The sequence below is a fragment of the Neopelma chrysocephalum genome, unplaced genomic scaffold, assembly GCF_003984885.1.
Source record: "Neopelma chrysocephalum unplaced genomic scaffold, ASM398488v2 Primary Assembly neopelma1_226, whole genome shotgun sequence".
NCBI lineage: Eukaryota > Metazoa > Chordata > Aves > Passeriformes > Pipridae > Neopelma > Neopelma chrysocephalum.
The window spans coordinates 1,033,503-1,060,396 of record NW_020897888.1 but is presented as its reverse complement, the minus strand read 5'-3'; the positions used below and the strand labels follow the sequence as shown (position 1 = coordinate 1,060,396).

At 49.9% G+C, this 26,894-nt stretch overlaps 1 protein-coding gene across 11 annotated transcripts in view; it reads left to right on the top strand.

Annotated features, from left to right (window-relative positions):
* The window catches only part of ZNF618 (zinc finger protein 618), a 167,249-nt gene that overhangs the window by 61,500 nt on the left and 78,855 nt on the right, over positions 1-26,894 (top strand). For 10 of the 11 annotated variants that reach the window (XM_027703336.1, XM_027703332.1, XM_027703330.1 and 7 more), the window contains exon 2: positions 10,378-10,421. The exons of the other annotated variant lie outside the window; for it this stretch is intronic. In XM_027703336.1, coding sequence (XP_027559137.1) covers positions 10,378-10,421 — 44 coding nt within the window. The remainder of the gene's footprint in view (positions 1-10,377; positions 10,422-26,894) is intronic. 11 annotated transcript variants of the gene reach the window in all.

Sequence of the window (26,894 nt, the reverse complement as noted above, 5' to 3'; positions counted from 1 at the left end):
ACACCTTCCACTAGCCCAGGTTGCTCCAAGCCCCGTCCAACCTGGCCTTGGACACTTCCAGGGATGGGGCAGCCACAGCTTCTCTGGGCAACCTGTGCCAGGGCCTCCCCACCCTCACAGGGAACAATTTCTTCCCAATATCCCATCCATCCCTGCCCTCTGGCAGTGGGAAGCCATTCCCCTGTGTCCTCTCCCCCCATCCCTTGTCCCCAGTCCCTCTCCAGCTCTCCTGGAGCCCCTTTAAGCCCTGGAAGGGGCTCTCAGCTCTCCCTGGAGCCTTCTCTTCTCCAGGTGAACCCCCCCAGCTCTCCCAGCCTGGCTCCAGAGCAGAGGGGCTCCAGCCCTTGGAGCATCTCCGTGGCCTCCTCTGGACTCACTCCAGCAGCTCCAGATCTTTCCTGTGCCAAGGACACCGAGCTGGGTGCACTGTGCAGTGCTCCATGTGACATATCCTGAGATTGGGGTAGAGGAGGAGAACCCCTCCCTTGCCCTGGTGCCCCCGTTGCTGGGGATGAGCCCAGGGCACAGCCCGTGCCTGTTCTCCCAGCCCGCTCCACTTGGGAGGTGGTTCCTCTGAAACCCAACTTTCAGGTCTCTCCCACCCATCCTGTCAACCTGCAGCTGGGAGGGGCTGGAGCTGCTCAGGTGGATGGTTCCTGGGGGTTCCTGCCTTGGGAATGCTGTGCACTGGGGCTGTCAGATATTCCAAGGCAAAGGCAGGAGATGTTCCCTCTCACAACAGCCCAACAAACCATGTCAAACGGCCCTGCTGTAGTAACACGGGGGGGATTCCCTCAATAAATAAGTCCTATTGTAATTTTTTGTCCTGTGTGCACTTGTAGCTTGTTAGATATGTTTGTTTTATCAACTTGGAAAAGTGCCTGTAAAATGGGATTTTTTAAAAAATTGATTTCCTGAGAGTTTCCTGTGAAATTGGAAGCCTGGAAAAATGGGCTGGATTTCTGAAATGCTCTTGTATGGCTCCTTCACCCCTGTTTTTTCCCCATAAGTAAAAAATAACAATACCTTCCTGCCCCCCAAGGTTTCATTCCATATACATTTATTCTTTAAAAATATTTCCAGCTGTTTCTTTTGCTGGGAAACTCATACCAGCTGTAAACAACTGCTCCATGAACATAATTCTGTTGTTTTGCCCGGTCACTCTTATTTTCCAGCTTTTATAACCTGAGAATTCAGAAGGAATCAGTAATGCCTTTTCTCCTCTTCACCCTCAATTTGATTATTTTTCTCATAAAGAATGGAGTAAGGAGAGCACTGAGCAACAGGAGATGGAAAAAATATTTTGATTACTTTTCAGTTGCTTATAATCAAGGAGTAACTCTTTAAATCCAGACCAATTTGCTGCATTGATTTATTCATAATTTTAATTTCATGACTGTTTCGGGAAAAAACGAAGGTGCATGAGGTTGAAGCTTTTTCATACTGGCTTGAACATTTGTACTTTGAGGTTAAAATTTATTTAATGTTCCCTTTCTCTGGTTACTTCTGCTGGCGTGTGCTACTTGAGTCTCCCTGGGCTGCCAGGGGAGAAAAATTGAAATTCAAAGCACAAATTCTGCCAGTACTTTCAGCAAGTTCATAAAATTACTCACAGGAATATTCCCTTGACTCAAAGGCAACTGCTCACAGCCCTTAAACATGTCTGCAACCACCTGGAGTGTGGGGAGACAGCAGGAGGGGGGACAGGGACACCTGGGGCCTTCCTGGGTGGGGCTTTTCCATTGCAAGAGGGCAGAGCACTGGTGGAGCTCAGCTCAGCTCCTGGTGGGATCATCACCTGCTCAGCCTGTGGTGGGATTTTTCCCTGCCTCACTGATTTTGGTGTTTTCACCCAGGTTTCAGTCCCATGTGTGCCTTTTCTGGCAGAAATTCGACCTTTTCTGTTTAAAACCCTTTAGAAGAACTTGTAATTCTGAGTTCTGAGACAAGTCAGCAATGAGGTGGATACAGGCAGCACACCCGAGGTGGTAAATGATTATAAAATGGGAAGATAATAAACAGTAGACAAGAAGTGAATCCAAGGAAGCAGAATGAGAATAATGTCTAGATTTTAATTGTGATTTTTAATTATTATTGTTTGCCTACCTTTAGTTTTTACCTCCATGCTGCAACTTTCTCTGCCCCAGATAAGAGTGTGGGGAGAAGCCTGAGGGAACCCAGTTTGCAAGACCAAGCAAAAAAAAAAAACTAAAAAGAAGTTAAAATAAAAATAATTCTTCTGCCAATACAAAGAGAATTGAAATCAGCAGAGGGGTGAGGTCAGAAGTGTCACTGTGAGAGCAGAGGGGACCATTCCCATCTTGGCTTCTCCAGTGAGACCCCTGCTCCTGCCTGACCTTTGTGTTGGGCTGAGCACAGATGGGTTTGTCATTAGTGTTTGTTGCTAATTAGTACTTGGGAGGCACCTGGTGACTGGGAACTGCAGAGGGTGAGCGGTGAGAAGCTGATAATTATCCCCAGTCCCACAGGGATGGGCACTGGAGAGGGGGATCACTCACACCTTGGTGGGTGGTACTGGAGGAGAGCTCTGACTTCACCTGGGACTCTGGACTGGAGCATCTCCTGCATGGCTGCAGTTGCTCTCAGTGGAAGGTCCTGGGTGGCTGTGCCTGTGCTGGGGTTGGGGATGGTGTTCTCTGGTTTCAGGCCTCCCTTGACACGTGCCCTGTTTGGGATGTTGGCCACCCGCAGGAAGGGGAAGTGGCCACGCTTGGGTGATGATGTGTTCCCATCCAGAAACCGCTCTGATTTCCTTTGGGGCTGAGCAGAATCTCCAATAGCTGTTTGTTTGCTGTGTCAGGGTGGGGAGGTGCTCAGTGACCGTGTGAATTCGGGGCTGCTCAAACGCCCCAGACATGGGGTGTCACAGCCACCTCGTGGGGAGGGAGGGGCTCCCTGTGCCCCCAGGAATCCAGCACTGGGGTGCTCTGTGTGTCCAACATGAGTGCTGGGGACAGGTCACGTCCCTGCAGATCACAGTCACCTCAGCACCTTCCCAGGAGCGAACCTGGGAAATCTCAGCATGAAAGTACCTCTTTCCAAAGCTTGGCCTGAGTGATGTGTGTGACTGGGAGTAAATGAGCAGCTTCCTCTCACACTGGAGACCTTCCTGGACTGTGATGGAGCTCAGACACCGTCTCTGGTCTCCACATGGACGGGTGGTCCGAGGGGGTTTGGTGCCATTGTGTCACAGGTGTCCCCTGTCTCTGGCAGTGGAGGTGTTGAGCATCCCTAGTGTGTCCCTGGCAGGTTTGGTTTGTACCATTTTTGGTTTATAAATCACCAGTGCCTCCATCATCCTTGTCCCTGGCTTGGCAGGAGCCGCAGGCGCTTCTTTGGCTGGGATGGGACTCGCTGCCTTTGTCTTCTGCTGGCCTCGAGCAGCAAACCCTCCCCTGGGCTCATCTCTGAGGGTTCAAACCTCTCAGATTTGTTTTTTATCATCGGGTTTCCCCCCTTGCTGCAGGAACAAGCTCTGACCTCAGCACTGGCTTTTCCCACAGCAAGGCAGCAGCTGAGTACAGGGACGAGATTCCCTGGGACACTCACAAGGAATTTTGACACTGTTTTCTAAAGCTGCCTCCAGCCTCCCCTCCCTGGGCCTTGGTGGTGTTGCCCCAGGCTCAGGACAGAGGGTGTTTGCAGACCCCACGATGGATTTTGGGTGATGGGGAACCCTCACTCCCGGGGCTCGGCTTGGCCATGGAACTGGGAAGGTTCTGCCTCGGGCAGAGCTTCCATTTCCTCCTTGCAGACATTTTTTTTTTATTGTTATTTTTGTTGTTTCTTGAGGGGAAGTTGCAGCTGAGGAAATAGGCAACACATTCCTCTGCCCAAGGCCTTGTTCCCTGGTGGAAAAATCATCCCTTTGGAGATGACCCTTATGGATTGGCAAAGGCAAAGGATGGGGAGGGGACAAGGCACAGCAGCCCAGAGCATCAGAGATCGGTGCCCTTCGTGCAGGGGATGTGCCAGGGGAGGTTCACGTTGGATATTAGGGAACAGTTCTTTACAGAAAGGGTGGTCAGGCACTGGCACAGCTGCCCAGGGCAGTGGTGGAGTCACCATCCCTGCAAGTGTTCAGGTGTGGATGTGGCCCTCGGGGACAGGGGTTAGTGGTGGCCTTGGCAGTGCTGGGGGAACGGTTACATCAGTGATCTTGGAGGGCTTTTCCAACCTTAATGATTCCAGGATTCTGTGATTCTGAGCACCCAGGCACAGCTCCTGCTCATCCCACCCATCAGTGTTGCTTCCTCCTCTTTATGAACTTTGGGGGATGTCACTGGGTTGGGAGGGGTGAGAAGGAGAACGCAGGGAACTGTGGTGCCAAACAGGGGTTTGGGGCTCCTCAGCATCTGCTCTGCTGGCAGGAGGAAGCAAAAATCCAAATTAAAAAGGGGCATGGGCATATTTATGGGTCTTTGTGCTTTGCAGATGTTTGGGTGAGATGCAGGGCTGCTTTTTTCCCCCTCCTATTTAATAAAAATTAAATAGGAAACTGCCAGTGTCTTGCCCTTTGTTTAAAGGGAAAAAAAAGGCAAAATAAAAAAAGCACTTCCTGCATTTCTGTGGCTCTGAAGTTAATAACACCAGACAGCGCAGGTAGCAGGCCTGCAGTTATTTTTATGGCACATTCCTGTGTCAGACCTGTTTTCAGTTGCTTCTCTCTTTGCCAAATTTTAATTATTTGGGGTGAAATTTCCACGCTGGGCTCTGCTGGCTCCTGAAAAAACTGAGTGTGTGTTTTGTGTTTCAACTAAAATTATTCAGCTGTCTCTGGAAGGCGTTTGGGGGAAGCAGGGTGCGGGTTTAGGGTTTTTTTTCCTTTTTTTTCCTCAGGTAAAACAAACATCTCAGCCCTTTTTAGCGAGTGGAGAGGGAAGGTGCTGTGGGAGAGGAGCTGGGGCGAGCGGGGTCTGCTCCTCCTGCCACCCCCAGGCAGGATCAGGGACATCTCCCCTTGGGATGGAGCTGGAGGCCAATCATGGGGGGTGGCTGTGTATGAATAAAGAAATAAATGGATTTAAACCCATTTTCCCCCTGGGGAGGACGGGGGCAGTGGCAGTGGGGGGTCCCTGTCCCGTGGTGGTGGGAGCAGATTGGAGTGTGGTGTCTGTGGATGCAAATCCAAGCGATTTGAATGCTTGTTTTTAATTGTAATTTAAGTGATCAGGCAGCAAGCCCGTGCTTAAATCAACTGAATTCTCATTTAACATTTTTATTGCTCTTACTCATTTTTTTGTTTTGCTGTAACTGTAAAAACATCAGGGATCTTTTCCCAATACAGTGTAGCCCTCTTGATAAACACGGACTGCTCGGGTCACTTGTACATCTGCTTGGACCCCTATTTTTTGACACTTTATTCTATTAGGAGATGTTGACTGATACATTTCTTATTTATCACATGATTTGCTTCTCGCTTTTGACTCGAGTCAGGAGCATATGGCCCGAAACCACATTCTGCTCTCGAGCATTTTAATTTAAAAGATATTTATTAGCACTAGTTAAACAAAACTACCTTAAACGTAGCTAGTATGTACAAAAGCAACTTCAGGAATCATATTTTAAATTGTAAGTGATTTTATGGGGGAGATTATGTGACTGATTCTCCAACCTGTGTTTCAGTGCCCCCTGTCTGGCCTCCTCCCTCGCTGGCAGATGCAAACTCTGCTCCTCTGCTTTTCCAACTAGGAATGAAGAATTTCCCTAAGTAATTACTTGGGTAAATGGGAGCACAGGAGATTTCTGTTCCCCCTTCCCAAAGATGTGACTTTGTTGGAAGTTGCTCTGCCGCATTTCAGCACATCCTGGTTAAATGGTGATTTCAGCCATTCACTGCTTTGACTTGCTTATGCTTCAACAGAGCTGGAGAGGAACTTGGGGCAAGGGATGGAGGGACAGGACACACTGTCTGGCTTCCCAGTGCCAGAGGGCAGGGTTAGATGGGATATTGGGAAGGAATTGTTCCCTATGAGGGGGGTGAGGCCCTGGCACAGCTTGCCCAGAGAAGCTGTGGCTGCCCCACCCCTGGAAGTGTCCAAGGCCAGGTTGGAGCAACCCGGGCTAGTGGAAAGTGTCCCTGCCCATGGCAGGGAGTGGAAAGGGATGAGCTTTAAGGTCCCTTGAACCCAAACCAGCTTGGGATTCTGTGATAATCAGCATGGCCTGCAAAAGGCACCAGCAACCCTCAACACTGGATTCCCAGTGGACTTCCCACAAAATAAATGGACAAAGCTTATTTCAGCCAGATTTTCAAAGACACGTGTGCCCATCTCCCAGTTTTTCCCTGTGCTGAAGGAAAGCCCAAGTGGAGCCTGGGGGATGAAGAGGTGGCCTTTCAGGTGGGGTGGTGGCCTAGAGGATGGGGTGGTGCCACCATGGCTTGGGGATGTTCTGCTGAACACTGAGGTGCCCCTTGCCCGGGCTGCCCTGAGGAATTCCAGCAGGGGTGACGGCTGGTCCTTCACCAGCCCTGCACCAGTGTCACCACCACCCACCCCAGGCTGGAGTCTTTGGTTTCAGGGTTATTTCTGAGATTTGCTCTGTGACTGCTGAGGGTCAGAGACACCCAGTGGGGTCCAGGGCATCGCTGCCTGTTTGCACAGGGAGCTGAGGGACAGCAGATGGCTCACATGGATCAGCCCATACTCACTTGGCTGAAATATTTCCTAGGTATTAAACTTGTGATTGTGTTTATTGTGCAAAGTTTGAGGAGAATACCCTGGCCCTTTCCTTCCTTATTGGGCTTTTCCACCTGCACACACCATGTACAATCAGAGGAAATGATCTTCCCATGCTTTGGATGGACATGTGCTCTCAAGCACCACAGGTGCTGGAGATCTGGGATTAAATCATCCTGCAGCCTCGGGATGGGCTGGGGTTTGCTGCACTGGGCACTGCACAGGTGCTGACCTAAACTGAGCTGTTTGAAAAAAAATTGGCAGACAATTGCATGTTTGGAAACTGGGAAGTATGTGAAGGTGTATCCTGGTGGCACTTTTGGTGAGAATGTCTTTCCACATCCATGGAGAACTTAAACCTTGAATACATAATCACTTTCTAGAGTAGAAAACTCAAGTAAACCATATTTCCATGCAGAACTTGTCCCATCTGCTACTGGATCACTGACACTTTTTCTCGTGTTTTGTTTTCACACCTTAAATAGGCCACACCAAATCTTGACCAAAGCTCTGTCTGCTGCAGCAAAGGGTAAGAGGAGGGGAGATCCTGGGTTTGAGACTGATCCATGGCCTGTTTTACCAGGAGACCATTGCAATGTACAGGTGCAGGTTTGGTGCTGGACTGGTTAATCTTTAGAAGACTGTGCTGGGATAACATCCTGTAGAGGGTCAAAATTTAGTGGAGGCTGGGGCAGGATGATCTGCAAGGTCTCTTCCAACCCAAACCAGTCTGGGATTCTATGGATGGGCTTATTTCAGCATCCAGAAACCTTTCAGACAGGTAGATCTGATCTCATCCAGACTTAGCTCAGTGTTCAGGTCTAATGGATCATCTTCAGGAGCGTCCTGGATGTGGGAAACCATCTAGACTGAGTGCCTTTTTTCCCCCTCTCTTTTTCTTATAAAAAAGGTTTTCCTTGGCTTTGCTGCTGAGGAAACTCCCCAGCACTGGGGGGGTCACTGCTGTACCTCCCTTGCTGTGCCCTTCCCGCAGGTCGTGTCCTTTGCACTGGTCTGTGCCGTGTCCTGAGAGAGCAGAGTCCATGAATTGCTGATGGAAAGAAGTCAAAAAGCAAAAAAAATGGCATTGTAAATAATAATAAAAAAGACAGAGGAGAGAAGTCAGGCAGGGCAGACTGGGGAAGGTGAGCAAAAATAGAAGTAAGTAATAAAATCGTGTGCTGGCCCCAGAAGGGGCCGTGCAGTGGGTGGGGGATGGTCGGGGTCCCCACGTCACTTATTTCCAGCAATTCATTCTCTCAACCCCAAAAGCAGATCTGAAAAGGAACATGGAATGGATGTCATGCACGGTGGGGTTGGGGTGGGAGGTGAATCACCCCCAAGGCACAACCAACAGGGGTGTGTGACCGGGGAAACACGGCATCGGGGATGGCCGGGCTGGGCACGGGCACTGTGATCCCTGCACGGGGACTGTGATCCCTGCACGGGGGGCACCCAACATCAGTGAGTGTGGGGAGAAAGGCTTGCTGATGTGGAGGATGAATGACTTCGCAATCTCAGAGAGTTTTCCAGAGTTGAGGTTGGCTCTGTGCTTCCCAAACAGGAATATTTTCATTTTTGGGAATATTTAGTGGCAAGGTGCCGTGGGGGTGTTCAGGCAGGGCCCAGGCTGTGCCTTGGGCTTTGTCCTCAGGATTTGGTGCCTTCCATGAGCACTGGGCTTGGTGACCCCGAGGGTGGTTGGCACTGACCAGGCTCCCCAGGGCAGTGGGCACAGCCCCAAGGCTGCCAGAGCTCCAGGAAGGTTTGGACAACGCTCTGAGGGACAGGGTGGAATTATTGGGGTGTCTGGGCAGGGCCAGGATCTGGATTGGATGGGATTCCAGCTCAAGATATTCCATGGTTCTATGATTTGGCAGGTTGTTTTCCCATGGAATTTTAATGGCAGGAGCCTGGACAAGGTCCCTGTGATCGGGGATGTGGCTCTGGGTGACCTGCAAGGTTGGGTTGTGCACAAACTCTACACAGACAGGAATTGTAATGTGCTCCATCTCTGGGGGATTCCAAGGCCCCAACACCCCACAAGGTTTCTGCCCTGGCTCTATAAAGTCTCTTTTCTCCCCTTTTTTTTCCCCTTTTTTTTGTACACACAGATCTAATCTTCTAGAAAATGCCCCGAAGGTTTGAGCAATCTACCAGTTGCAGGAACCCATAAAGCTTTTTTTTTTTCCATTGTGTAAGCATGACAAATCATTAATTTTTGATTGATTGCTTTGAATTATGGGTGCTCTGACATCCTTTCTGTAGCTGAACAGCTGTATAACAAATGAACATATCAGTGCTCACAAAAGATTGGAGATCTAACAGAAGCAATTACATTGTCAGCTCCTCCCTTCTGGCTTTTCCCAGGCAATGGAGGGAGGAAATTTTTTAACAGAAATTCCTCAAGTGGCTCAAAATAATAATAATAATCATCATAATAATAAAAAAATACCTTTTTGTAATTGAATTAGATTTTTATCTCTTCATTTCCAGTGGATTTCATATCCTTTCAGAAGCCAGGATGTGTTTCTGCTTTGTGTAACTTGGAGAATCCCTTTGAAGAAAATTTTACATGAAGAATTAAAAAAAATAAAATCAAATTGCAATTTTTTGGTTGCTATTCCTTTAAGATTTCAGAATTGCACCAGTGCACTAAATGTGACCTCCATAACTTTTAAATTAAGAATTTATGCTGGCTTGAAATTTATGAAATATTTCAGCATGAAAGAAAGCCTTTTTCCCTCAGGAAAATTGAGCAATAAATCACAGCACTCTCGATTTACTGCCCTACAGCCAGCCAAAGATAGGATTTTTTTCCTTCCCCCCTTCGTTCTGAAAAAAAAAAAAAAATAAAAAAAATGTAATCATATAAGACAGCTTAGCTGCTATCCTCCCACTCTCTAGAATTTTTAATTTCAGCTGTTTCTGCTTGGATTTATTTCCAATATTCCTGCTCGGCTTTTCAATTTCCTCAGTTATTAAATTTTAATTCAGTGCATTAGCATTTAAATTAAAAAAGGGTTTATTTTATCGAAATCGTTGGCTGGCCCCCATCCTGCTGCACATGAATTGCCTGTTTCTGCCATTTGCACAAAATGTGAAATGCAGCTAATATCTTTTAACTTGTATTTGCACAAATTCAGAAATAAAATTTCTGGGTTTGGAATAATATTGTCTTTCCAAGGAAGGCTCATCAGTGAGCCGGGGAAGGAGGCAGGAGGAGACCCCGGGCCCTCCCTGCTCAGCCCTTGTGGCCTGGAGGGGCTCATCAGGACATCATTAGGACGTGGGTTCCTAACGAAGGGAGGTGGCCAGGCTGCCCCTCCAGCCCAGGACTTGGACACAGCCTGGAATTTGGCTCTTTCTGCCTTATTTCCCACCTGCCAATGGCATGTTTTAAATAGGAGGGATCGTTCCATTAGGCTTTGGTTGCACAAAGGAGGGCACTGACCCAGGGGGTGCCTCCATGGTGGGGCTGGGGCTGAAATCCCGCCCCAGTCTCCCACATTCCAGGGTTAAGGGCCCAATGGGTCCCACCAGTGCCAAGGCTGGGCCATGTGTGTAACTCAGCACGGAAAACCTCCCGTGTTTGGGTGCAGCCTGGAACTGGAAGCTTCTGCAGAGCAGCCTTGTCCTTCCCAACTTAAACAGCCTTTTTTTTTTGATGTCTTAGGCCGACGAGAGCAACAGCAGCGGGCAGAGGAGCTCCTCCAGCAGGTAGGGATGGTTTTCTCTGCTGGGGTGGGATGTGGTGGGTGGCTCTGCTTGGATGTGGTTGTCCCTCTCGGAGCTGGGGGTGGTGAAGGGTGACTGCAGGACAGGGACGAGTGGGAGCTGTCAGAGCTCAGCATCCATACAGCCATTTTTGGGTTTCACTAAACACGAGTGTAGGAGGGATGGTTCTGGCCTGGGGGGCTGCAGGAAGAGGTGGTTTGTGAATGGTGTGAGGTGGCACAGCTGAGTGCACAGGCCATGGCACGGTGAGGCTCTTGGATGGACACCTTGGGCCATGTGTGGTTGGGTGTGGACCCTCCTGCTCCCACGTAGGAGGAGAGGAGAGGGCTGTCCCACCTCCCCAGCCCCCTCTGATCCTGCTAAGGGGCGTCTCTGCTGCTCCCAGTCCTGGAGACGGACATGCTAAGCTGGGTCTGCCCTGTGCTGTGGCTTTTCCATCTCCCACTGATGCTGTGGGATGTCTTACCTTGCTGGGATACTCTGGAGATGGTGCTGCTTTGTCCCTCTCCATCTCTTACTCGTTGGAGTCAGTCCCAAGCTGTGAAAGTGTGGAAGAAGGGGCACCTTTCCTTCCTTGGTCAGGCACAAATTCCTTCTGGTTGGGTTTCCACTGGGGTGGTGGTGGGAGCTGAGAGCAAAGTGTGGCTTTGGTGGCACTAGGATTTACCTGGTCTCATGAGTGCTCGAAGCCAGTCCAGGGTTGTCTGCCATCCACAAGCCAAGTGGCAAACTGAGCTCCCAGGTTTAAAAGGTTTTATGGTAAAAACAGGTAGGACATGAGAGATGCTGGAACAATGCTGAGGAAGCATCAGGGAGGGGAGTGTGTCACCGGGGGAGTGGCTGCAAGGAAGCATGGAAATGTAAGAGCTGGAGAAGATGGTGGGACAATCAGAGAGGTGCCATCCCATGGTGGGGTGGGCACAGCTGGGGGGGGAGTGCTGAGCACTCGGGGCGTGTTTGTGGGTCATGTCAGTGTGGAAGGGGGACAACAGCAAACCAGAGCCACTTACTGCTGTGTGTGGTGTGGGGGGGCTGCACCCTGTCCTGGCATCATCTCCAGAACATCTCCTGCCCTTCCCTTGCCAGGGGCACAGTGGCAGGGCAGCCTCGGGGACACAGGGGGTGGCACCGGGACAGGGTGGCAGGAGCCCTGTCTGTGCATCAGTGTGAGCTGTGAGGAGCACCACCAACCCTGGGCCACCACTGCTGGGCTTGGCACCACTCCCCTGCCCAGGGCAGGGCACCAGTGTTTGTGGAGCTGACCCTGAGGGGACACGAGGCTTCTCCCTGGGGGCCCACTGCCCTTGGCAGCGCAGCAGGAGCACCAGTGAGCAGCAGTGAGTACCAGTGAGTACCAGTGAGCACCAGTGAGCACCAGTGAGCACCAGTGAGTACCAGCAAGTACCAGCAAGTACCACTGAGCACCAGTGAGTACCAGTGAGCACCAGTGAGCTCCGGTGCTTCTCTCAGCTCTGCCAACCTCCTTCAGCTCAAGTGCATCCTGTGTCCTCCCCTTTGTACCTCCAGTGACACCACCTCTCCAGTGACCACATGCTGGACCACCCTCCTGTCCGCTCCAGGGACTTGAAAGCCCTGCAGAAATTTTATTCCTCAGGTGAAACAGGTCCTTCCACATTAAAAGCCTGCTCTGTTCTGATCTCCAGACTCTGGGGTGTGGATCCTCTCCCTGCCTCCTGCTGCTGAACATGCTCAGTCCCTGCCTGGTTCGAGTGTTCCCACCGTGGTGGCCGGTCCCTGCCCCCTGTCCTGGCTCTGCCAGTGGTGTGTCAGGATGAAACACCCTCATTCCTGGCACTGTTCTGGTCTGGTGGCACTGCCTGGCATTGAACACCTCTGGGGAGCACTGGGTGTCTGTCGCAGAGGAAAAATTCCCTTCCCCAGTTTGGGGAGACTCCTCAGGGTGGTCCAGCAGTGCTGGCTCTTAGGATGCTGGTAATTAGCCTGAACAAAGTGCTGGAAGGAAAGCACAGGCTGAGGAGCCAGGCATCACTGCCTTCCCCTGCATTCTTTATTTCAGCTCTAACTCAGTTTTGCAGCTCTCACTGGAGGGTCTCACAGAGCAGGGGGTGAGTTCATCCCCCCGTGGCAGCTGATCCCTCAGGGTGTCCCTGTGGGTGTCCTCCCTGCCCGGTGGTGCCCTTGGGGCCGAGCACCTGAGCACCCTCCTGGTGTGAGCAATGCCCTTCCCAAGGGCAGGGATGGAGCTCCCAGTGGTGTGGGATAAACTCCTGCCCTTATCCCTGTTCCTGTGGACGCACAGAGGAGCGTGGGGCTGGTCAGCGCTTTTCGCTTGGAGAAAAGTGGAAGCAAAACCCACTTTGTCATCTCTCTGACTGAACAAAAGGTGGTCAAAGAAAGGAAAATGACCAATTCTGTTTAAAAATAACAGAACAGAATCAAAATGTAATATTTCAAGAAAGCTCTATCAGTGGTTGAAGGTTGAAATGCGGCTTTGACTAAATTTGTGGGGTTGCCAGTGGATGGAGATGTTTTTCAGAGTTGTTGCTTGAAACCCTCTCTAATTGCTAACTATTGAGGAAACTTTTAACAATTAATATCAGTAAAAATATAAGAATAGAATAAATAGAATAGAATAGAATAGAACAGAATCAAAATGAAGTTGCCAGGACTTTTAATAATTAATATCAGTAAAAGTATAAGAATAAAATAAATAGAATAGAACAGAATCAAAATAAAATTGCCAGGACTTTTAACAATTAATATCAGTAAAAATATAACATAATACTATAATCAAAATAAAGTTGCCAGGACTATCTTTTTGCAACTAGTTTTTTTTCACTATACCATGCTTGATCCTAAGTGGTGACCACAGTACTGAGTCAATCCTATTTTTATTTTTTTGTTGTACTGAATTGATTTTATTCTGTTTCAAGTAAATGTTGATGGCTCTGGAGGCACAGGGGTTTATGATCTCACCACCCCCAGCTCTGCTGGGCCTGGTTTTGCCTTTGGAAGGACACGGGTCACTGTGTGCAGCTGAGAGTTTGTGGTGGCTGTTCTCCTCCCTGATTAACTTTGTGTGGTTCCTGCACCTCACTGCATGCTCAGTAATGGGCAATTTTAGAAGGTGAAGAGAATTCTTAAAAGGATAGAAAAAGCCCTTCCTTTAAGGGAGCAGGAAGAGCTGTTTGCCTTGGAGAAGATGACAACTAAGAGACAACATGACAAAGCTGTGCGTGTTTTTGAACACTCCAGAAAAGGTAGATCAGAGGCTTCTTTCTTCCTTTTGCAAGGAAAAAAGAGACAGTCAACAATATTAAAAGGCAGCAAATTAAAAGCCAATAAAAGGCAGGATTTTTCCTTGCATGATGGGCACTGATCTGTTGGAGTGTGATGCCAGGAGTTGGGTGCTCAGGGGGGCTTGGAGGGGACTCAGCTGGAAGATGGATCCGTCGGTGACAAGGGCTCCGAAATTCATGGAATCACAGGAGGGTTTGGGTGGGAAGGGACGTTAAGGATTGCCTCATTCCACCCCCCTGCCATGGGCAGGGACACCTTCCACTAGCCCAGGTTGCTCCAAGCCCTGTCCAACCTGGCCTTGGACACTTCCAGGGATGGGGCAGCCACAGCTTCTCTGGGAAACCTGTGCCAGGGCCTCCCCACCCTCACAGGGATTTCTTCCCAGTATCCCATCTGACCCTGCCCTCTGACAGTGGGAAGCCATTCCCCCTTGTGCTGTCCCTCCATCCCTTGTCCCCAGTCCCTCTCCAGCTCTCCTGGAGCCCCTTTAGGCCCTGGAAGGGGCTCTCAGGTCTCCCTGGATCCTTCTCTTCTCCAGGTGAGCACCCCCAGCTCTCCCAGCCTGGCTCCAGAGCAGAGGGGCTCCAGGCTTGTGATCAACTTAGTGGCCTCCTCTGGACTCGTTCCAACAGCTCCATGTCTTTCTTGTGTTGGGGCCCAGCATGGACACGGTCTGGCCCTGTCCCGTGGGTGAGCACACGGCTGGGGATCAGTTCCCTTGCTCATGTTCATTGGAGAGTTTCTTGAAGCTTCTTCAGAAGCCCCTTCTGCACATGGTGGACCAGACTGGGTGTCCTCCAGTGGTGTGAGTGTGTGTGACAGTCCTGGAGGGGTTGGTGGGATGGGAGGGCAGTGTGGGAACAGCACTGGGAGCCTCAGGCTCGGGGTGAGCGTTGGGAGCCTCCATAAGGCCATTGTAAAACTAACTACTTCCCAATAATTAATGTCAGCGTTCAGATGGTGGGCTCTGGATCTTGACAAGAAATAATTGAAAAACCAAATGTGCAATTATGTCTGACAAGCAGCGTGTGCTTTTCTTGGTCACCAGAGCCTTGTGTAGTCATGTGTTAGACACGGTTTTATATAATTATTATTGTTTATATGGCGGGTGTCAGAGGAAGGAGGAATTTTAGTTTCAAGTCCTCTGTTGGCTATTTATTTTAAAGTCATTAGATTTGTTTTCAGACTTAACTACACTTAATGTGCGAGACTCCTGCTGAATAAATCAGACCCTGATATAGGAGCTGCATCTGTTTGCGGAGGGAACGGAGCCAGCTGGAAGCTGAGCCCCGTCTGCACCAGGGCTGTCACCAGCCGGGGAACCCGCTCGCAGCACAGATGTAGCTGTGGAAAAGTGTGCTCTGCTCCCGGAATGGGGATGAAATCCCAGACCTTCGGGGCTCTGAGCTGCCTGTGAGGGCTCGGGGGGCTCTCATTTATTGCAGTGTTAACAGCTCTGTGATGCAGGTCCCGAGAAGGATCTTGGAGATGGAGGTGCAGCAGAAGGGCTCTGGGTGCTGCCCTCGAGCAAGACAGTGCTGTGCAGGCAGGGGCATTTCCAAGGGGTGCTTTGGGATGGGGCCTGGAGGTCCCTCAGCATTGACATGGTACAGTTTTCCCTGATACTCTGGACCAAGCCACAGGGCCTGGGTAGTTTGGGGGTTTCAGTCTCTGTCTTAGAAGATGTGACCTTCATAGAATCACACAATGTCCTGAGTTGGAAGGGACACACAAGGATCATCCAGTCCAGCTCCTGGCCCTGCACAGACACCCCAACAATCCCAACCTGTCCCTGAGAGCATTGTCCAAACACTCCTTGAGCTCTGGCAGCCTTGGGGCCGTGCCCACTGCCCTGGGGAGCTTGGGAGGAGAAGGTCTTGAGAAGTGGTTGCACCTACGTTGCTTCTTCTCAGTTCACCTTTCTCCAGCCTCCCTGGTTGCATCTTCCCCTCTCCTCTCCACATTCCTTGCTCTGTCCTTTGCAGACACGTCCTTCCCAGCAGCTCCTGTCACTCAAGGGAGGGTCTGCCCTGGAGTGGCACCAGCTCTTCTTTAGGCTCCTCTTCCAGTCCTCCCCAGGTCCCCAGCACTGGGGGAGGACAACCTCTGTGGGTGTCCAAGCTGGAGATTGTGATCCTCCAAACCTCAGGAGAAGGCTGTACACCCCGTGGAGGGACAGGCCTAGAGCTGAGTGTTTCCAGGAAGCAAAATATTCTGAATTGTTTCTCTTTTCTTTAAAAGACAACCTGTGGGATTTTCAGTCCCAGAGCGTGAAGAGCTTCCGACTCATCCTGCGTCAGAAAGAGAGAAAATTATTGATAATTAGTCAAGGAATTTAATAAGCTGTGGTGCTTGCTGAGGGGATCTCACCAGCCATCTCCAAAAAGAAACCAACCAACCAGCACAAAATCCCCCAAAACTCCCCTCTGGCCAGTAAGAGCAGTGAATAGTTCAGTTGTTTACCATGACCAGCACAGAAGCTCTGGGAAACCCAGGCAGATTTCCTTGAAACCCAAAAGAAGGTCAAATGTCCACATACAAGGAGATGACAGCACTCAGGCACATCCTGGCTCTGTGGGACTGGCGTATTTCCACACCCATTTGCCAAATGCCAGAGTCTTGGAGGGTTTTGGGTAGTGTGAGGTGGAGAAATGTCCCTTTCTGGACCATAAAGTACCAAGATGTGGCAGCTGTAATGTCTGGAGGAAAGCTGAGCTACCAGGAAATCCTTCTCCTTGGGTCACCCCCTCACCTGGGCGACCTGGGCTTGTTCTGATAACGGTGTAGAGCCTTGTGGCTTGTTGATGATAAAATATGGAATCATATAATTGCTGGTTTCAGTTCGAAGGGACCTTAAAGATCATACACTTCCACCCCCTGCCATGGGCAGGGACACCTTTCACTAGCCCAGGTTGCTCCAAGCCCCGTCCAACCTGGCCTTGGACACTTCCAGGGATGGGGCAGCCACAGCTTCTCTGGGCAACCTGTGCCAGGGCCTCCCCACCCTCACAGGAACAATTTCTTCCCAACATCCCATCTAAACCTACCCTCAGTTTAATGCAAAAAAAAAAGGTTTAAATGCCTGTGTATCTCCAGCAGCAGGAGATCCCTCGTGTCCACCTCACAGATGGGGAGTTCTCACAGAGTCCCAGAATGTGCTGAGTTGGAAGGGACCCACAAGGATCAGCGAGTCCAACTCCTGGCCCTGCACAGACCCATGCCCAAGGGTCACGCCCTGTGCCCCAGAGGATCAGCCAAACCCTCCTGGAGCTCTGGCAGCCTTGGTGCTGTGCCCACTGCCCTGGGGAGCCTGGTCAGTGCCCAACCACCCTCTGGGGGAAGAACCTCATCCTGAGATCCAACCTGAGCCTGCCCTGACACAGCTCCAGCCATTCCCTGGCTGCTGTCCCTGGTCCCCCCAGAGCAGAGCTCAGGGCCTGCCCCTCCTCTGCCTCTGCCCAGGAAGCTGGAACTGCCATGAGCTCTCCCCTCAGTCTCCTCCAAGCTGAACAGATCACATCCCAAGGTCCTGTCTCCTTTTCTGTCCATCTTTTCCCATGCTCTCTCCATCCCATCATCCCCGGCCATGCTGTGGTGCCATCACCAGTTTGGTGGCCCAGCCCAGCACAGGCTCCTCATGGCCTTGCTGGGGACTTGTGGCCATTTCAGGCAGTTCTCAATCCCTCAGTCATTTCCTAGTCAAGCAACATAGAGCTCTTTCACCGATATAAATAAACCCTTAATCTATTCTCTTTGTTTTTCCCTGAATTTCTTTGTCTCTGTTGACATTTCCACGCTTGAAAATTTAAAGATGCTGGCAGCTATTCCATTATCATCTTAAATTCAGTTTTTAACCTGCATCGTTTGTGTGTCGCATTTTTTATCTGACTGAATTCTTTTGCTTTTGGCAAAGAGAGAGCGGCTGTTTTTTGTTGGATAAGCCAAATTTTTTTTATATTTGGTTAGACTTTCCTCTTCAAACCATCCTCGAGATATTCCTAATAAGGACTGAAGGGAATTTGTTTTGCTAATACCTTAGGAATTCTTTGTGGCTCTTGACTATTGTTCTGGTTTATATTTTAATGTTTAATTTCTAGAGGAGAGGCAGCATGGTTTGGTCCTGGAGTTTACCTTCTCTGAAGGGTTCGGAGCTGCCGCGCGTCCCTTGAGGAATGAAGGCACAATTAAATTCCTCTTAGACTTCCCGAGGCAGAGTTTGCTGTCAGGAAAGGTTGTGTGTTTTCCTAGACCCAGATAGCTGAAAAATTAAGTATTCTGCTTTGTTTGTTTGTTTTGCCTGGAATTTAGCACTGACAGCGCACGTACCAGCGAGTGTTGCATTAGGTATTTCTGGGGTTTTGAAAGCTGTTACCTCTGTTTTTAAGAGCTGACTGCCCTCAGAGGAACGTGGTGATACTCCTTGAGGCATCTCTCTTGTGAAAAGCCTTCAGGTCCTTCTAAATTTATGAGTTCCTTATTAATATTGGTATTTATTGAGCAAGTTTTCTCAGGAAAACAGAAATGGCAGTTACTGTCACACTTCTGCCTGCAGAAGGATGTGGTCTCACGTTCTGATTTCAGTTTATTTTGGGAGGACAAAGCAGAAAACATAAATGTGTCCCAGATAAGGACAGGGTTTGGGCTGCCTCAGAGATTTTCTCTGTGTGCCCAGTAAGTGTGATGGCTCCAGGTCCCACTGCTTGGCTGGGAGCAAGGGCCTCACAGTGCTCGAGAGCTGCACATCCATCCTTGGCCAGGATATAAGGGATCAGCCTGTTCCAGAAGGTCCTGTGTGGCAAAGAGGGGACTCACCAGCCTTGTGAAGAAAACCAACCAATCCTCCAAGAGTGCAGCTGTGGACAAAACAAGCACAGAGACCAGGAGGAACTCCTGCAATGGAGCAGAGACCTTCAAGTCCTTAAATCATGAGGTTCTCAAGAACATGTTGCATGTGGAAGACGCCCAGGAGCTCTGAGCAGCTCTTTCTTTTTTTCTGTTCTTCAGCAAGTCTTCATTCCACTACTGCTGATGGAGGAGCAAGTTCCCATTCCCTAAAATAACGTCAGAATATGAGTGAACAGGATTTTCCTATAATTTTGCTTTCAGAGATTAAATCCATACTTTGGGAATTCACATTGGCATCTTGGAAAATCGTGAAGAGAACTGAAACCTCCTGGTGGAACATGAGGGACCATGAACTTGTTCCACTCTGTGACCAAGTGCAAATCTGGGGTTCAGACACGGCTCCAGCATGTGCTGCCACTGCTGGTGTTACCAAGAGTGCTGGTGGTGCACTTGGGCCTGCTTGGGTGTCTGTCCTTTGTGGATGGGTTCCCAAATGTTCATGGAAAGAGTCAAGGATTGGAAGGAATATTTTAGTGTGTGCACAGTTGCATTAAGTAAGTGTTTGCTTTGATTCATTCAGGAGGCTGCAGAAGGGGTTGTTTTCTCCTATGGAGGGGAGATTCCCGGTTAGAGAATCTCTTTTCCATCAAACCAATGACCAGAGGCAGCAATTCCACGCTGGAAGTCCAGTTTCAGAGAATGATCACTCAGAGGAGGGACCCAGCAATGTGATGGTTATTCCAGCACTTTACACCTCAAAAATCAATACAGCCCTTCTGAAAGAGGCACCAGCTCAGGCTGCAGGTGGAGTTCTGACAGAGAAACATCTCTGTGAGCTGTGACATGGGAGGGTGAGTTGATCTCTGCCTTTCAAGCTATGAAGGAACATCTGAAGCTGGACCAGAGGCCTGGAGACGGGAAGCAAAGTGCTCGACTGTAACACTGGAAAAATAGCTCCTATCTTTTCTCTCTTTTAACCCTGAACTTGAAAATCTTTTTGCCTAGTGATGTCTGCAGAAGGGATCTCCCCAATGGAGGACACCAGGCAGTTCCTCTGCTTCCTGACCTGCTCCACTTCCCTCCTCCTGGTGTAAGGCACAGGGCCCACCCCTGGGCTGCCTCAGGGACCCGATGAGAGCTGTGGGGACGGGGTGGGAGGGCCACCACAACTCATTTATCAGACAAGCAGATTTTCAATTTACATCTCTCTTTTTCTGTCCTGCTTTCATCATCTCCATGTAAAACAAGAGTTCATTTACATCTGCTCTGTCTGTTCTACTTCCCATAGCCCCAGTCAGGACAGGAACCTTCTGCTTCTTGTAAAACCATGGCAGATGTCTGTAAATTGAGCCCAGTTTCAGCCTCCCCCATTTTTTGCTTCCTTTGCTTTCTGGCAGCTGAGGCCTTTTCATCTGGCATGTGATGAGCCAACTTTCCAGGAGACAAGTTGGAACCTCCCCCTGGTGATGGTGTCTGGGTGGGCTCTGTGGAGCACATCCAGGTGCCTGTTGCACGGCCCTCGTGGCTGCATTTGAGTCCTCACTGAACCTCCTTGGTGCTGCAGCAGAAGAGCTTTCCAAGGGCAGCACAAAAGGGTTGTTTCAGTACTTTAACTGGGCACACAGCATCCTCTGCTGAGGGGGAGGTGGGTGTCACCACAGAATCACAGAATGCTTTGGGTTGGAAGGACCTCGAAGACCGTCTTGTTCCACCTCCTGCCATGGCAGGGACACCTTGCACTAGACAAGCCCTGTCCAGCCTGGCCATCCTTGATATCATCAAGGCAATAGTGATTTGGTTTTCCAGCTTGAGTGGTGTCCAGGAAGAACCCAAAGATGCTCCACATTTACTGCTGGGGGGAAGAGCCTTCGCTGTTTGTAGGTGCTGGTTCAGAGCAGTGTGTCCTCCTCCACATTTGTTTCCTTTTCCTCTCCTTTTGAGGAGCTGACGTTGAGGACTGATATTTCACTGATCTCACTTTGCCCCTCCCCAAAAGCTCAGCAGGATGTGTGCTGTAAAAATAGCCTCATTAGAAGCCATCTGAGTACACATGCAATCACAGATCACTCAAAGGGAGCACAGAGCAGGCATGTTTCTGTTGCTGTCTTCAGAGAATTACATGACAAATTATTCCTAGCTGGGAGAAATGTCCTTTTATAATTGGGTTTTTTTCTCATTCTTTCATAAGGGAGGAGTGTGTGTTTTTTAAGTAGCTTTTAGTCACTTTCATTATTTATGAGGATGCTACTCCAGATCAGAAAAAGCAAACTGCAAATGCGAGTTTCTTGTGGCTGCAGCAGCTGACGGGCCCTGTTTGCTTTCACTCATCGCTGGTTTTGCTCATCACAGCCAGAGAGAAATGCTCTCCAGAGATGGGAACAGCACCACACTGCAGCCCTTCAACCTTCACCCCTTCTCCTCTCCTCCTTCCACAGGAGACCAGCTGGAAGGAGCTTTCTGTCCTTCCTTCTGGAAGAGCTCCTGGAATTGCCCTTGGATTGCTGCTGGTGAGGCATCACCCAGACTGCTCAGCTGCACAACCACAACTGTACTTCAGGCCAATCCTGTTGTGCTGCATCATCGATCTCTGCTAGAGCCTGAGGCCTTCACAAACTTCCTTGGGTGCAGGGCCAAGGAAGCTGGACCTAAATGGGTCCAGGAACCCATTTTTACCCCTACCTTTCCAGTTCCTCACGATGAGTCTTCATTAAGGCCTCCTTAAATCTCTTCTGCCTTCACACACTTGTGTTTGACATGAAAGTGGCCGTAACGTCATCGGAAGATGAAAGTCTGCTGATCAAAGGAGGCAGCAATGTTGAAATGAGCATTGTGAGATGGCAGAGCTGGTAATACAGTAATTGGCTGTGTGGCCTACTTAGTCAGAGCAGTGATACATGTGAGTGCAATGTTTGTTTGCCTCTTTCATGTTCAGAATCCATAGAGTCTGTTCTGGAAAGTGAAACAGGACTTTACCTGTCAGAGCAACCAGGCACAGCTCCGAGTGAGAATGTGAGCTGTTTGTGATCCCAGGGCTTCTGCTTCCTCTCCTCGGCAAGGAAGAACCTCCTGGATTGCCAAGGTCCACAATTCAATAAAGACAAGCCATGAAACAGTGAAGGAGGTTGCTATTCCCCAGGAAGGGTCAAGGCATGGAGAAGGTGCACCCTGTGGAAGGAGGTAGGGTTTAAGCCAGGTGTGCCTGTGCACTCTGCTCCTCTCTGGTCTCATTTCTCTGAGCAGTTTTTGTCCTGTGCAACCAGTGCCTTGGTTGAAGAACATCCTCTTCCCAGGATCGTTGTGCCATGGATGTTAAATGCAGGTTGGCCCTGCTCAGGGAACTGCAGCTCATCCCTGGGAGGCCACACTTGAACATGAAGACTGCATTGTTTCATGCAGAAATGTGGTGCCATGAGGCTGGGGACTGTGCTCAGAGCCACCAGGAGAGAGATGGCTGAGGGGCCCAGCCGTGGGACATCCTGTGGCAGGTTCTCCCTTGGTTCCTGTGCGCTGCTGTCTCCACCAAGTGGAGGCTCTGACCATCACTGGTCCCAGAGTGTTCCCCAGCAGTGCTCTGCAGGGCTTCAGAAGATGGGGCTGGTCTCTGTGCTGGCACAGTGTGAGCTCTGAGCCTTGTGGGCACCTCCTGGTTCATGCCAGGGAGTCCTTCAGCTTCCATCAGGACTTAACCTGATGTCCTGAAAACTACAAGTCCTTTTCTCCTATGTGCCCTCACCCAACCAAGTAGGACCTGCTTCCAGCCTTAGGGTCTGCAGATGTGAAAATTCCCTGCTTTTCTTCCTCATCCTCTCTCTGACCCTTTCCAGCAGTTGTGCCTCAGCTCTGGTGGTGCTGCAATGGGACAGGAACGAACCACGTGTGGACACGGCGGTGCCAGAGCCTGATTTCTTCCCTCCCCTGAGGAGGACGTTCTCTGTCACTGTGTCTCGGGGGCAATTTCTGGAGAAGTATATTCCACATGTCCTGCTGCTTCATCTCTAACTGGAGGCCCCTTGTGCTGCTCAGAAGCAGGGGAGGCAAAATTCAGCACAACACTGAGCAAGTGCAGCCTCACGGGCTTGCAAGGGATACAACATCCACGGAGCAACGGGCTGGGAAGGAAATGATGCTTCCCTGGTCACCTCCCGTGGGTCAGCACGTGTGTGCCATGCGTGGTGGAGGCTGTGGTGACTCTGTCTTCCCAGTAACCCTGGCTCTGCTGTGGCTGTGTGTGTACCCCTCTCCATCCTGCCTGAAGTTTCCTTTGTCACTCATTTCCTTTTCTTTCCCATTTAACCTGAGGATATTGGTACTCTTTCCCCAGCCAACCCAGGAGGTTTCAAACTCTGCTGTCCCATGAGGATTGTTCCCTCAGCCCGGCTGCCCCTGCTACCTGGGGACAATTCAGCAACTGAGCTCCAGAAGCCTGGACTGACCCTGGTTCTGCTCCAGCCACAGGGGCACTACCTGGATTTCACCTGAGACCACAGGAAAGTGATGCTTGTTCCTGCTGGGAGAGTTGTCCTCCCCCATCACTGCCCCCTTCTCCTCTCCAAAGCTGTGCAGCCCCAGCAGGGGCACCGAGTACCTTTTGGAGAGCTCAGACCTTCTCCCAGGAGTGTAAGAGCTGCTCCATTGGGTCCTGCATCTGCACAGCAGCTCTCTGACCCCCTGTGTCACCTGGCCTGGAAAGGGGCCCACCTTCATGCTTGGGGAGCTTTTTGGTGTCAGTGTCCAAGAGGAATGAGAGGTTGATCTGTCACTGGGTGATCACTGTGCTGTGGGACCCCTGGCTGTGTCAGTGCTGGCAGAGCCCTGGGAGAGTTGATCCTGTTGCCTGTCAGAGGCTCATTTGTAGAATTCAGACAAGTTCTCCTGCCTGGTCTGCCCACCAGTCCTTTGGAGGCTGTGAGGATCGAGGTGAGGGAGATGTTCTCCAAATGCAGGGAAGGTAGGAGGATCCATCACCTTCTCCTGCTGTTGTCAGCAGCTGGTGATGCCCCTCTTGTGCATCACTTGAAGCAATCAGAGCCTTCTGGCTCTTCTGTCCCCTGCGTAGCACATCCAGAGGAGGAGGAAGGAGGACTTGGGACTGTGCTGCTGTTTGATTACATTTATTTTAAGGTATTCTGCAAAGCCATAATGTTTCTCTGGACATTGAGCTGGAGAAAGTCTGCAGCTGAAGTTTGGCTGAAGCTTGACATCAGCCAGTGGCTAGAAAATCTCTGTGAGATATGAAATAATAAGAGCAATGTGAGAACACAGCTCTGCCTTGTGAAAGGAAACAGCAACAGCCATGAAAAGGGAGCACAGACTGTGCTGGTGGAGTGGGACTGGTGCCAGCCTGGTGCTGGTCAGCAGCAAAGTTTGCATTTGGGGGTGTATTCCTGCAGTTTGGCTCCCAGAGCCCTCAGGGCTGTGAAGCAGGACCTGGCCTGTGCAATAAAACACCAGCACCTCGGGGTGTCAGCAGAGGATGCACGTCCTGGGGCTGTGTGGGAGAAGGGGCAGGAGCTGGGTGGGACCAGGGGACGTTCCAGAGACACAACTATCAGCCCTTCTTAGATGTGCACACGTGTCTGTGTGGGTGTGCAGACACACACATTGACACCTCTGTATTTTTATAGGTACAGGTAATCGGGAAAAAAATCTTACTGCTTGTAATTTATTCCCTTTTCATCACCTTAGAGCTCTTCCCTGGGGTCTGAGCTGCCGTGGCTCTGTGCAGATCTCGGTGGGCCCTGGCAGTGCCCGGCCCTGCGCGGTGCCGGCGGCTCCGCGGGGATGGGGGTTCCCCTCCCGCACATGGCAGAGGTACAGCCACACCCAGCTGTGACCTGGGAACATCTGCTGCCTTCATCCCTCCTAGAAAGTGTCAGAAGACAGAGAAGGACTCTGTTTGTTGTAAAATTGGTGTAGAAATCCAGTGGTGCCATTTTTTTCCTGTTTTAATTTCACGGGGTCAGCAGGGCTTGTGCACCATGAAATCAGGCAGAAGACTTGGTGCATTTGGGGCTGGTTTCCTTCTGCACATCAGGTACCTGCTCAGGGTGAGAACATATGGGGCAATGAATTGCTTTCAGTTCTTGTTTGAGGTTTAGGTCCCACCCAAGGGCAGACAGCCCAGCTGGGAAGTCACTTCCCTGGCAGAGATGGATCCAAAAAGTCAATGGGTGTGAAGGGCAAAGGTTTTGAGAGTCCATTGGCCTGGTCTAAATAATTTATGTATTCCTGCAGCTTCAGGCCACCAAGTGTGGCCAGTGCACATCTGTACTGAACCCAGTAACCTGGGGCCAGCCAGATACACATCTCTGGGTTTGAGAACTTGGGGAGATTTGTTGTCCCTGAGCATATCCTTTGGAAAGCAGTTGTTCCTGTGGATCACCATCCATGCTAATATTTTATGCCTCATTTCAACTGGTTCCAGCTTCCAGGATGAGCTCGTAGTCTACTCTTTCCTGCTAAATTAAGGAAAGACAGTATTTTCTCCCCACGAAGATTGATAATATGCTGCAATCAAATCATCTCTCAGTCTCCCTTTTGGCATGAGAAATGGATTGAAGTGGTTTGGTCTCACAAAGTCATAAAGTATCTTTTCCCAGACTTGAACCATTTCAGTGCTGCTTTTTTGAACCATCTCCAGCTTTTCTGATCACCTTTGAAACATGGTGGGTGAGACACGGGGAGGGTCTGGGTCTGTCCCCAGCACTGGGGACTGGCTTCCCCACGGCTTCCTACAGGGAGAAAATCCCCTCCTTGTTCAGTCTGGGGTGCCTGTATCTGCACATGGTGTTAGTCCTTCAGGGCTGTGTGGCTGCAGCAGGACCTGCCCCTGGCATCACAGCTGAGCACTGGGGGGGCTCTTTGTGGGTGCACCCATGTTCCTGCACTTGTTTGACTGTTCTACAACCTCTTGTCTGGGGCAGAGCCAGCTACAGAGAGAGGGATCCACTGGTGTGGATGCAAAGCTGGGCACTGCCTGCTCCCACCTTCCAGCCTCCCAGTGGGAATTGTACTGGTTGACTTTATTTTTCCTCCACAGTCCTCACCAGAGAGTTTTTCCTATCCACCCTATTGCTGCCTTTATCAGTGTTTTGCATTTCACACCTGCTTGATTTGATTGATTTGCAATTAATCCCACCCTTTTCTGATCCCTGAGTGTTTTGTACTTACTGCCTTTCCCTTGGGACAGGTGCTGAGCCACTCCATGTAGGGTGACATTGATGGGCCTTTGAGACATCCCATAATATTTCCGTAAAGATAGTCCAGTTTTCAACCACATTTTCTCTGTCCTAATTTATCTCTCCCTTGTAAAAGCCCTGTATGATTTTGGGAGCAGGGGGGAGTATGTGTGAGGAGGCAGGAAATCAGTGGGAAGGCAGGTCAAGGCTAATTCTCTCTGTTTAGGGGCTATTAATTGTACATTTCTTTCCATAATGAGATTGAAGGGATGAATAATGAAATATCTGATGATGGGATGGGACTGACCCGTTTTGAAATAGCAACTCCATGTCTGTGTTGGAGACTGGGCAGTAATTCTCTTGGTTCCTCTGCTCCCTCATCCCTGTCCTCCCAGGATTACCCACTGGGCTCTTTCATCTCCAGATGCAGTGTCTTGCTTTCTCTGTCAGCTCCATAACCAGTGTCAGAACTCATTGCAGGTGTTGGTTTTCTGACATTTTAATTCATACTTTATTCTGACTTTACCATGTTCCAAGCAATGGGGTTTCCTTCTCTGTCGCTGTTGCATGCTCTAACAATCATCCATAAGTTCAGCCTATTTTTCACTTTATTTTGCCTGTTACTTCTGCCTAAACCATTTTCAAACACCTTTGGCTGTTCCCAGTGTTTACATGACTTTAAATATGTCACAGTCTTTTCTGTTTCTGGGTAGTCTGAGCCATTATATATTTAGTTCTTCTGATATCTGCACAAACTGAAGCAGCAATTATTTTATCTTTGAATTGCATGTTGGAGTTTATTAATAACCAGTATTAAAAACCAGGACTCCCTAAGGAGTGGTGGGATGGTGCATTTGGGAAAGGAGCTCCACTGGCTTATTACCAGGCCTTTGTCTCTCATGCTCAAGCCCCCTTTGCCTTTTGTCACCACAGCACTTGTTGAAGTTGTTTTGCAGCTTGGAGGTGCCCAGTTTCCTTTTCTAAGGGGTTTTGAATGTTTTTATGGATTAATTTCTCCCATGAATTTTCAGCTTTCTCTTTCCAAGATGAAAACACGTTATTTCCTTAATCTGTTTTTGCACACTGTGGATCTCCTCTGCCTCTCCCCATCCATCCCATTTTCTGTCATCCCTGATAGTTGTATCTGTCC